Below are 12,370 nucleotides of genomic sequence, written 5' to 3' on the forward strand. Positions count from 1 at the left end.
TTCTGGGGATCAAAAGGCACTGAATGCCAGGAATGAAAATGAACATGTCTTAAGAATTCAGAACAAACCTTTATTCATAATGTCTTTATTTTGATACTCAGTGTATTAAAAATGGCTGAGAGTAATCTCTTAGTAATTCATAGTGTCCATTCAAACGAATGAAGATCCTGCTTGTTGCAGACTGATGGATGTTGAAGAGGTCAGATACTTGTAAAGTGCTTTTCACCTTGGACTGTCATATAATTTCAACTTTATCAGCAATCAAGACATTTTAACATTTCAAAAAACATTCTCATGTTAGCAGACAGATTACACTTTCACACGTGACCAACAGTTCCTCAACAAATATAAAATATTGAAATGAAATATTATCAAAATATTAATCTGATGGAGGTGATAGACCTGAGGGTGGTGACGAAAATCTGTATTTGTAGCCAATTTCTAATACATTGAACAAAAACAACAAACAGTGAGTATCTTATTGTTTATCAAATATTCACATTTAAGTATTTTGATATATCTCTGGAACACAAATGATCTGTTTTCTCTAATCTCAGAACAGTATGTCTGCTGTGCATCTGTTATGCTACAGTAACTTTCAAAAACAGTTACATGAACAAATAAAACAATTAGTTGTTACCTCTATCCATTTACTTTTGTCCATTTGTCCTTTTTTATTACATAAAAAGACTATATATTTCGAGGTGACTCTAATACGCATGCAATTTTGTTTGAACTGATGATTTAGCTTTAGGGTTACCTTTTCATGCACACTCAGTCTTTTAATTTTTTTTTATTGTTTTTGGACAACAATACATTGAATTTTAAGGTCATTATAAATCATGTAATACATGAGATGACAATTAAGTGACCAAAAAAATAAAAAAAATATTATTTTGCACAAAACTAAATGTTTTATTTGTGGTCTAAGCCACTGTTGGAGCCCGCTTCACCCCTTCATGAGCTGATTCTTCTTTTGATCTCCTGTAAAGGTAAATGAGGACAGAATTAGGCCTTCTGTCACCCAGCAGAGGACGAGGTGGAACAAAGGACTTCAGTTTCTTTAAGGGTGAATGCCGCATGGTCCGATTCAGAGCCCCAATCTCTGGCACATGTGCATTTATGTTTGTAGTATCACTTTTCTTTTGCTCCTTAATCTCCTGGTGCACCTCATCTTGCTCCACCTGCAACCTTGTGCTCACATCTTCTGGGAGTTTAAAACCAGTCTTTTGACCTTTCTTCACTTTCTTTAACTGCTCTTTGGGAAAAGCATTGCTCTTTTCATGGTGGCTCTGATCCTTTTCACCATCTTCCTCGCTCTTTAACTCCTGCACAGAAGCAGCATTCATCTGGAGATCATCTACAGAAGAGTCTTTCATCTGAAGATCATCTACAGAAGAACTCTCCTTCTGGAGTTCCACTACAGGAGAAGCATTTTGCTGTAGGAACTCTTGTCTGTTCTGGAGCAGGTGGCTCTGGGGCACAGCTCTTCGAGTCAAACTGGTCCCCGTCTTTGTCTCCTCGGACTCATTTTGAAGTGAAGTCAAGCTTGCTGTAATGTTTGTCTCCTCAGGCACAATTTCTATAACATTTTCCAAACTGATTTCCCCCTCTTCCTTGTTCTGTTGCTCTTCTTTAAGAAAACAGTACTTAAACATTCGCCTTTGTTTTGCCGAACGGACAGCTGCGTCTTCTATTTGGACCATTATTCGGAGCCCCCTGTTGGCAAAAGGACTACTGAACTTTGGATACGGAGCTAAGCTCCTGACGACAGAGTTGGGGATATATCCATCAGGAGCAACGGGCCAGATTATTTTCAGCAGACGGGTCCACTGTTTTGTGACGGCGGACCTCTGGCTTGTGTCCGGGAGATTGGTAGATGTACGAGGGCCGTGCATTCCTGTCTCCGATGTCATCTTGAAATGCGGATTAAATCCGCCTGCATGGAACGGATAGCAAATAATCGCCAGCTGCAGGCAGCCTACATCCTTGAAAATGTGCGAGCGAATAACATCGCGGTAAACCAGCGAAGAATCCAGAACAGTCTCATATTTAGGCTGTTATGACGACATCGCCATGTCAGACGTTCCAAGCATTTAAATCTTTAAAAGTAAACACCACGGTTGGACATTCTTGAGCACACATTAGTAGACTATTAAAATGTTTTAACGATTTTTTTATTGTACATTTTAAAAAATGTTCCACTCAGATGCAAAACCACCACCCATTAGCCTATACTAGGTCAATAAATTCACAAAGAGATAAAAACATCATTCACACACTGTAAAAGTTATACATAGCCTATTTTATGCAGTTTTAGAGCTCCCTTGAGTCACACAATTCAATCAGCAATATAGCCTAAATTTAGGCTATAGAATTTCTTTTTAAACCAGGAAAGACTTCTGAATAAATATTTGTATGTGATAGTTGACTGTCATTACATTTATTTATTTTATTTAGACCAGATTTGGTCAACTGTAACAGTTATATATTTAGATCCTACACTGCCCCATCAAAGATGAATGATCACACAGTCTCTGACTAATTTGGCACAATAGATTGCGCTAAAATGAAGACAGCAGAAGCAGAAAGGAAAACGCTCTTCATATTTGGCATGGAGGCTGTTGACAAAAAGGAATGAGAGGGGGTAGAAGAATAGACACAAAGAAAGAGACAGACAGAAAGAAAAGAAATTCATGTGCAAGATAAACAGATAGGTATTTCAACTTTATTTTGTGACACATCTTATGACATTTCCACCACAGTCATTTACTGCAATGCATGCTGATGACAGCAGATTTATAATGACCTGCCAGTTAGTAATTGTCATCCATTTTCAGAGAACAATCTGCATAGAAAATCCTTAAAGCGAAGCCTTAACAGTCAAGATCAACTGAGTAAAGGACATGAAACTTGCTATTTTTCTTAGTAACACAATTTTCTTAAAGTATTTTCAGACATGTTCATGTTATGATGATATGCGAATCAGGGAGTAACATCTGTCTAAAAATATAATTCACCTTTTTGATATGAAACTGAACATTGTACATCCTATCAAAGAAATATGTTCTTATTGCAATGCATATGGTAAATGTTTAGGTCAGTGCTGTCAAACGATTAATCGCAATTAATTGCATCCAAATTTTAAGATTTTGTTTACATAATATGTGTGCGTATTTTTATGTATATATATATAAATACACACACATACAGTATATATTTAGAAAATATTTACATGCATATATTTATATTCATATAATTTAATTTACATATAAATATATTTAATATATAAACAACATATTTTTCTTAAATATATACATGTATGTGTGCCTATTTATATATACGTAATAAATACAGCACACACACATATGTAAAAAATACTTTTATTTCGGATGTGATTAATCGTGATTAATCATTTGACAGCACTAATTTTGTCTATTTAAAGACCCAAAGATTGGTAATCAGTTTAAAGTTTTAACATATATTTATTGAGTTGATGATGGCTTACACAGTAACTTGTGTATGAGTATTTAGCAATGATAGAATCAATTCATGTGTTAATGCAGATGCAGAAAAGTTTTTCACTTCTTGGCATTTACGCACTTATACAAAACCACTCCAGCTGCCTATTTGGCACTGAGGTCCACCACTAGATGCTGGTAGGCCATGGTCTTTCCTTTAAAACTGGCAGCTAACAGAATATCCTTATTGTCAACAGAGATCAAGCTAAAGCCTCGAGGCGCAAGCATGTTCAGTTCCTGGAAGGGCTGAAATCTTTGAATGAGCTCATCCCACAGATAGATCCGGGAGAACGAATAATCGCTTCCCAGCAGAAGGTACTGCCTCACTCCAACGCTGAACGGATACACAGCCATTGAGCCCCGTGACGGCAGGGTTTGAATCTCTACGAAGCGCTGGTTGTCCCACCGCAGGATCTTCGAGTCTCCTATGAAGCGCGTGAGGCAGAGATACAGCACTTTTCGAACCCAGAAGTGCTTCACCATCTGCACATCGCCTGATTCGGTGATCTGAGAGTGGTAGGCAAACTGGCGTTGGCTGCGGTTCCACTGATACACCACTGGGGGCTGCGAGGCGCTAGAGAGTATGAGTCGAGGTTTGCCGTCCACCTCTAGGAAGTCGATGTGAGTGTCTCTGTGCCAGGGATGGAGGGACTGGTGTGAGTAAAAGCCATTACTGTTCCAGCGGTACAGACTGGTGGATCCGGCTTTAGAGCTGTCAACTACTGCGAAATACCAGTCTCCTTCAATCTGGAATGTCTCGATGAAGTTGGGTTTACGGACACGGGTGGTGTCGATGTCCTGGATTTTGACGAAACGCAATGGACCTTCCTCCCATCTGACAACAACAACAGGATGTTGTAATGATGTCATGATGATGATAATAAGCACATGCAAACAGATGCTATAGCAACCTCTGGGTATTGAAATATTTGACCAAAAAAAAGGTGCATTCAGTAGTGTGGTGCTAATTTATTTATTTATTAAGTATATCCGCACAATATTTGAAAATATCTTTAAAAAGTAGTCAAACATACTTGTAGATGTGGGATCCTCCAAAGAGCTGAGCCACAACCATGTAGAGAGTGTTGTTGATAACCACAGGTTTACAATACACAGCTGAACGAGCTGGAATACACATACATTAGTACTTGTAACTGAATGTAACTACATTTTAAACATGTAGCACAAACAAATCTTGATGCATTATGAGTAATGATTTAATACTCCAGAGCAGGGGTTTCCAACCTCTGCAATATTCAGAGCCTTCCCTTGTGAAATTAAGTGTCTAAAAAGATCACATTCAGTTGTTACTGTTGCGAAAACATAGGACTCATGAAAAAAGGTTGTTTCTAAACCCACTGCTTCAGAGAAAATTTCCGTAGTTAATTTACTATGGAAATTGCTATATTTATTGGTTTTAATATATCATGTAATAAAAAAGTCCACTTCCAGCCTTGTAGTTTTTGACTTACATGTGATGTTGTAATGTGTCTTGAAAAGCATGTTCACATGATCCCAAATGAACACGGTGCAGATTCCAGTGTTGGGCTGAGAGAAAACTACATACTGGTCATCGCTAAACTCGTATGACTCCACAGACAGGGACTGGAATGAGTATGTCTCATACACCGCAAAATCTGGATTAGAAGAACATTTCATATCAGAGCCAGTGTATATTGTGTATATTTTTAAGGGGTGAAATTAAATGGAGAATCAAAAGGTTTTTGATATGTACACATGTAAGACTTTAATCTGAAATAAAAGTTTCAGAACTCAAAACTAACTCTCCAGTTTAAATGATAAAATATGCATTTCTACCTTTCTAAAACACCAGGATGTGAAATGGGGAGAACTGTGACATCACAATATCATGCGTCATCGCTGTATGTAATCAAGGAGGCGTGTTCTGAACAACTCTTCTCTGTCCATCAATCACAAGATGTCGAGTAAAACTATCAAACTCAGATTCTTTCAGTGGATGTGAAGAAACTGCACATCCAAAAACCTTGCATAGCCTTCCTAAAGCTCTGAGCATTAGAAATGCATTTTTAATTTTCCAGTGTAATTGCAATAAACATCAAACCAGCGTGTAATACTATTAATACTCAAGCATATTGTTGTTTGAATGTTACTAATAATATTGGTGAATAGCCAGATCAGAAATATCTGCTTAAGTTGAATATTTTTATTATAGTTTATGTTGCTGTTTCAGTTTCTACTGCCTCAGGATCTGATTCAGACTCAAACATATATTGCTCTGATTGATTTACATTTTTGTTGGTCATAGAGCTTATCTTCAATGGCTTTTTATCAAGGGAACCAAAGTGATGCTAACGTCTGGGTTGGCCTACAACTGGAGTCTGGGAGGATGCCCCCCCCATACGCTTGGTAATATAGTTGACATGTTTTACAGATTTAGATTTCCACTGAATTTCAGCCACCAGTCTCAGATAACCTGTGTAAAGGTCTGAACTGGCTCACCTGCGCTGATGCAGTTGAAATCGCGTGGTGTAAGGTCATGGATGCGTCGACCCTGGAACTCAAAAGGACTGGCGCAGTATATGGCGGGAACTGAGGTGTTGGTCTTCTCCATCCAGTCAATCAGCCATTTGATCTTACAGTCACAACGGAACGAGTTCCCTCGCAGGTCTCTGCATTGGAGAGAGAAATAAAAAGGTACAAAACAGTATAAAAAAAAAAAACATTTCCCCTGTTGACTCTGATATGTGAGTGGTTTTCATTCTGGGATCCATGGACAATTTGAGAGTTTTTTTTTATTTAGCCTTGTGAAGAAATATATTGAATTTTTATATCTGCACACATTAAAAGAAAAAGCTCAGACCCTCACAGAGGAATATTTGGGAATCTGGTACATACAGGTCAGTGAGGATGTCCAGGTGTTCGAAGAGATCTCTGGGAAGGACCTGCAGGTTGTTGTTGGACAGAGACCTGACGTGAAAAAAATTCAAACCAGAGAGACAAAACATGATCTATTTATCCCTTCATTCTTTATTCTAATCTATAAGATATAATAACTAACACATTACGGTGTGATTAACTCAGAGTATTGAAGACTGGACCATGTAAACATGTTGACTGTGGACTCTTTTGGAGTTTTAAATGCATATACATGGATTTATTCGATTATTAAATGTTTTATTTTTAAATCAATACACTGAAAATTGATTATAGGTAGATGCAATACATACAGATGTGTCAGAGACTTCAGTCCTCTGAATGTGTGCTTTGACAGAGCTTGGACGTCGTTGTTCTCAAGAAATCTGTAAAGAAGACAAAAGATAATACAGTATGGGAATTAAATGAGCCATTTAAGTCATGTAAATAAATTCAACCAACAACTCATTTGTCAGACAGCTACAAAATTACATATTTGTAAATATGATAGTTGCAGGTGAAGTCATTCAAATGTTTTAGATGCCATGCGAGAGAAGATTAGCACAGGGATATTAATCAAATGGCATATTTTCTCCCTCTGTATCTACCGTAATAAACAGTAAGGATGGAAACGCACGCTGCCTGTTCCCTGATGGATTCATGGGTCAAGCCGTTTCTGAAGACCTGCCTCTGTCTGCAAACCTTGCTGCATTTGCTTTGTTAAAGCTTTTAGCTTAATGACACTGAGCTTGTGGCCATTTTCATTAATGCTAAAAGCTTTTTGTAATAGCAAGACCTCCACCCACCCTCTCTCTTTTATCTCATTCACTCTCTTTCTGCAGTCATTGAGCTGCCAATGCTTTTCGTCTGAAAGACAACGCTACCTGAATCTTAAGAAGGACTCACTGCACAACCTGCATTAAGATGAGAGACACAGACATGCACACACAAGTCTCACTCAAAGATGTCTCTTTAATACCTGGAGAAAGATATTAATATTCCAATTCATCTCAATGACTTTCAAAAAGGATTTGATTTAAATGATTCTTTTTTTAAGAGTCATCACATCTGCTGTTATATAATAAAATGCAGTATTTTTAAACTTTTAAAAGTGATGCATTACAATATTGAGTTACTCCACTAATTGGGTCACTTAGTTACTCTTTATGGAAAGTAATGTTACCTTACTTGTGTGTTACTTTTTGCCATCTGGGCTAGGCTTGCTTGTTTGTTTATTAATAGAAAAAAATCCAAAAGTCATATTTCTGGTAACTGTAAAAACCCTTTCACACCAAAAGTGAAACGAATAAGCTTCAACATGAGGACAGGAGAGATGTCAGTGAATACATGGGGAAACAAAGTAACCGGCATTACTTAAATAAGTTGGATATGTTGTTGTTAATTAAAAATTCATGTGTTCCTTTACTAGTTACTTGAAAAAGTAATCTGATTATGTAACTTGCGTTACTCAGTAGGGTTACCTCCAACACTGATTAAATGTTTGCAGCATACAAAAAATTATTTAGTTTGAATGCACAAGTACTGAGCGGTAATGCATTTTTTGGCTTCTACCAAATGAACTTTTAATATTCTGTAAAGGAAAATGGTTTTTATCGAAACGAACACAAACTCTTTGGTGAATCAATATGAATTTGGCACATCCTCCAACAGGAGGCTCATCTGTTGATTCATCACTCTAAAATGTAAAACCCCAAAGGGTAATGAAAATCTATAACTGTCAGTAAAAGGAAAGTAGAAAGAACGAGAGATGGATAGGAAGACTTTGTAGCTATTGTGCCACATTGTTTCATATCAATAAATGTTCTGACAGATAATTGTTGTCAATGGCTGTGCAAATGATCTCTGACCTGTTTTAAACATTTCATTTGAAACTTGATTTTATAAGAAAAAAAAGGAATAATCCTTCTTTGGCTGGTTATAATGAGCAAACACTTTCAAACAGGGGCGTCGGACTGGGGGTAAAACCAGTACTAATTACCAGGGCCCCAAAGGAAGAGAGGGCCCTTGAAAAGTCTGGAATATATTTGATTTTACCTGGATATTTTTAATGGGGGTGGGGGGGGGTTCATGGGGGTTCATTTATGTGAACAAAAGCCAGTGTCTAAAAAATATCAGAATAAATCACACTTGAAATGCAACAGAAGACATTCTGAAACATCTAATCAGTCCATATGTTGGGCAAGTGTTCAATCTGTCCACCCATCAACCCACTCCTCTATCATTCAGGCCATCCATCCATCCATCAAGCAACATGGAAACATACTCACAGGTACTGCAGGTGTCCAAGACCGGCGAAAGCATCATCAGAAATCAGTGAGAATGTGTTTGAGTTCAACAGCCTGTGCAGAAGAAAGAGAAAGAGACAAAGATAAGCGCTGAACATTTCTCATCCATCTTCGACAGATTTAAATTTTCTTAGGGCCAAGACTATTTTACTGCTCTAAAGAAGTACATTTATTTTGATGTGTTGACTGACATACTAAAGCACATGTATAGTAAATGTATAAGTAGCATGTAATTCAATATCGTATTTAAAGATAATATATTTGAAATGTACTAAATTGCATCTTCATCCTTTCAAATGTGTAACCACAAACATTTACAAGCACAATATAGATGTTTTTTATAATCGAAATTACATTTAAGTATTTAGTTTATCATCAAACCTTGTCAGTATTTAGCAGTGCACTTTTACCATATTTCAAACACAACATGAGTAATTGTGAAATTACACATAAAGACAAACTTAAGTCGTATTTAGGTGGATGAGAAAAGCACACTGAAGTTCTTAATAATAATAAGTACTCTTAAGTATGCTAAAGTGTGCTTTTTTTACAAAAGGAATGGACTGTATGTCAAAGTGTATGTAATATAAATATTTATGTGCACAAATCTAGTTTTGCCATTTAGGAACTGTTTCTAATAGATCAGAAACACTGAAAGGCTACATTGCCTGAAAGAGCACCCTGTAAATCCATTATCAGTGCCTTTGGAGTTTATGAATCCACAATAAATTCCTGTGACTGAAAGCACATCTTGCCTATTGGTCTCAAATATCAGACACATCGCAAAGTACACCGTCTTCATGACATCTGACTGCTATATGCCAAAGACTTCAGCGAGGAACAGAACGAGAACCACAGATATGACAGCAGATTAGTGTCTGTACACAAACAACACCATATTTTCATACAAAAACAGTTTAAATGTTATATGTATTATCCTAATATATTTTACAATATCTGATATTGCAGGGCATTTTTAATTTGTTTACTGATTCAGTGACTGAAGAACTGGCATGCTGTCGAAAGTTGTTTCTCTTGTGTCTTTCTAACACACACACACACACACACACACACACACACACACACACACACACACACACACACACACACACACACACACACACAGAGGGAGGACAGAAACACTGTTGTTGTGTGAGTGTGGGCAGTCTGTAAATGGAGGGTCTGTCACTGATACACATCACAATACACACTGCTCAGACATGCAGCTGACAAACACTAAAATCCTCACACTTTTTTTCCACACACAGGCCATAATAAGAAAATGCAGAGGAGGATCATTGTGCATTTGGTACTTACAGGAACTGCAGTAGGTGCATGTGGGAAAAAGCTCCTTCAGGAATCTCTGAGAAAGCAGCGTTCACCATAGTCCTGATAGAATACCATAATAGATAGAACAGAAACCACTATCATAATCATTAGCATTATCATCATCGACATCATCAACACAAATATAGTTGCTTTTACAGTTGTCTTAAAGTAAAAACTCATGAGTTCAGAAAAATATCTTCATAACATCTGATTATATATATATATAATATAATAATATATATAACACTAGCATTATGATGAATAATTTAGGAGGAGCCCCACTTCTTCCCAATGTTTATATCATTTACATAGTTATAAGTCATTTAAGTCTAATTCTGAGCAGTAACGTTTGGCCTTTTTCTTAAATAGTTGCTCTGCACACCTGAAAGGATCTCACAAATTAATTATTAGAAAGTAGGACACAGATCTTCCTTCCTTCTTATATTCTCAGTCTGAAAATAAGGGCACCATCAGCACTTTCTATATTACTCCGCTAACATGAAATGGAAATCAAAGGCCTTTAATAATACTCTCTTCAGAATATATATGAATAAGCTTGAATGAACCTGGTTATATAAGTCTTTATAAATGAATGACTTGTCTGCAAATAGTATCAAATGTAATATAGTGTAATTGTGTGATAACTTCAGTGAACTTAGTACTGTACATAAAACACAGAGAGAGGAAAAACCTTGAAAAATCTTGAGACAGTTGATGAAATAAATGCTATCTGCGGTTATGTTCTCCCAGCGGATAAGAAGCGGGATTGTATTGAGGTTTCTGTGGTTGAGTCTCTTCAGCAGACGTAAGCTGAGCAGCATATAGACTTCACCTCATCTTCTATCAGCTCAGCAAGCTGACTTTCTGTTTATCTGTCATAGTTCACCAACATACAAGACTCTCAGAAAGTAGTCTATTTGACGACTTTATATTACATAACATGCACTATATATACAAGGTTACTCTTCTCAAGCCATGAAACAGATCTGATGTGACAAACAGACAGAAACGAAGCCATTGTTCTCTACTAAATCCCTTCCACTGCAGCTTCGACAACAAATGTGCTACCAAAGGTTATAAATAAATGTCAGTGACTAATATCAGGTTGGAATATATATGGCAATACAACTACTTTATAATGTTTTTTTGTCTTTTTTTTAGCTTTACAGGCCAAAAAGTGTCACTATATGGAAAACCGGGCTTTTTTGGATTTTTATGATTGTGTTATAATCACATAAACCCTTATGTCACACCTCACTTGACAGGTGACACAATGGACAAATTGTCCTATAAATCATTATCTCTAGACAATCTGTTAAGCTGCTGTGAAAATGGTTTATGACAAGTCAGTGATAATAGTCATGAGCAACTTTCCCCTTTTTGAATATAAAGAAAAAAAAATGAGAGAAGAAACAGGCAAACGTGATCTTGCCGGTACTCACAGGGAGATGATTCCTGGCGGGAAACTCTTGGGAATGGTTTTGGTGTCCACGCAGAAGGCGCTGTCTTTAGTACAGGAGCAGGTGGCTGGACACCGAGGGGTTTTGGAAGCCCTGCGGCCCACCGCCATCCCAAACATACAGAAAAGCAGCACACAAACAGAGAGCCGCCAATCCGGCCATCGTGGGGTCCATCTGGGCCTTGCTTCCATCATCTTCCACCTTCTCTTCTCCAGCTTGAGTTGTCAAGAAACACAGACGACTGGATGATCCTGGTTTCTATCCGTCCCTATCAAGAAAACCGCAAGAGAAGAAGATTCAGGGAGTGAATTAGGCTCAGAAGAGTCGGACCGTAGAGAGTGGGCAGTGACTGGTGTTCCCTGGGTGCATGTATGAGGGTGTGTTTGATTATCTCAGTGTTCTCTGCAGTCTCTCTCTCTCTCTCTCTCTGTGCCAGCGCTGCTCTGCACACGCTCAGCCTCAGACCAGAGTGCAGCAACGCTGACACTGAATTATTAACAATCGCATGGACTAACACTTAAACTGCGGCAGGGAACACAGCAGAGAAGGCAGTGGGATGGGGAGGTTGAATCAAGATGAAGAGGCAGGGGTCATGTTATACTAAATAATGTACTACAAAACTCTTGTTTATGCTCAAGCATCACATCTTATAGAAGTCAGTGCAAAAGCTTGAAAAAACACCTTTTAGAACAGTATTCCGGTTCACGAAGGAACTATAATTCATTAAATCCCATGTAAAACAAAAATAAATAAATGAGATGACATGACAATTGTGAATAGCATGGTGTGATTATCAAATGAAAGACTGCGACTGAATTAAATAACTGTATAGTCTGATGTGCTGCATGTGTCAAAGTGA

The 12,370-nt window shown here is 37.6% G+C and overlaps 1 protein-coding gene across 1 annotated transcript; it reads right to left on the minus strand.

The window, feature by feature from the left end:
- Positions 1–2,699: 2,699 nt before the first annotated feature.
- LOC132097445 (leucine-rich repeat LGI family member 3-like) lies at positions 2,700–11,920 on the minus strand. The gene is made up of 9 exons (XM_059503159.1): positions 11,494–11,920; positions 10,040–10,111; positions 8,705–8,776; positions 6,731–6,802; positions 6,399–6,470; positions 6,003–6,172; positions 4,994–5,158; positions 4,556–4,646; positions 2,700–4,356 (listed from the first exon to the last, which is right to left on the minus strand). The coding sequence occupies exons 1-9, from the start codon at positions 11,703–11,705 to the stop codon at positions 3,627–3,629; spliced, it is 1,656 nt and encodes a 551-aa protein (XP_059359142.1). The 5' UTR covers positions 11,706–11,920; the 3' UTR covers positions 2,700–3,626.
- Between the last annotated feature and the right edge of the window lie 450 nt (positions 11,921–12,370).

Source organism: Carassius carassius, chromosome 21 (genome assembly GCF_963082965.1).
Source record: "Carassius carassius chromosome 21, fCarCar2.1, whole genome shotgun sequence".
In the NCBI taxonomy this organism is placed as follows: domain Eukaryota; kingdom Metazoa; phylum Chordata; class Actinopteri; order Cypriniformes; family Cyprinidae; genus Carassius; species Carassius carassius.

What these genes read in the sequence shown, in the direction of transcription:
- LOC132097445 (XM_059503159.1), bottom strand. Translation starts at nt 11,705, where the DNA reads ATGATGGAAGCAAGGCCCAGATGGACCCCACGATGGCCGGATTGGCGG. An exon ending in TTTCAACTGCATCAGCGCAG is followed by an intron (nt 5,159 to 6,002) that starts GTGAGCCAGTTC and finishes CTTCTAATCCAG; the next exon opens with ATTTTGCGGTGTATGAGACA. An exon ending in GACACATTACAACATCACAT is followed by an intron (nt 4,647 to 4,993) that starts GTAAGTCAAAAA and finishes TGTGTATTCCAG; the next exon opens with CTCGTTCAGCTGTGTATTGT.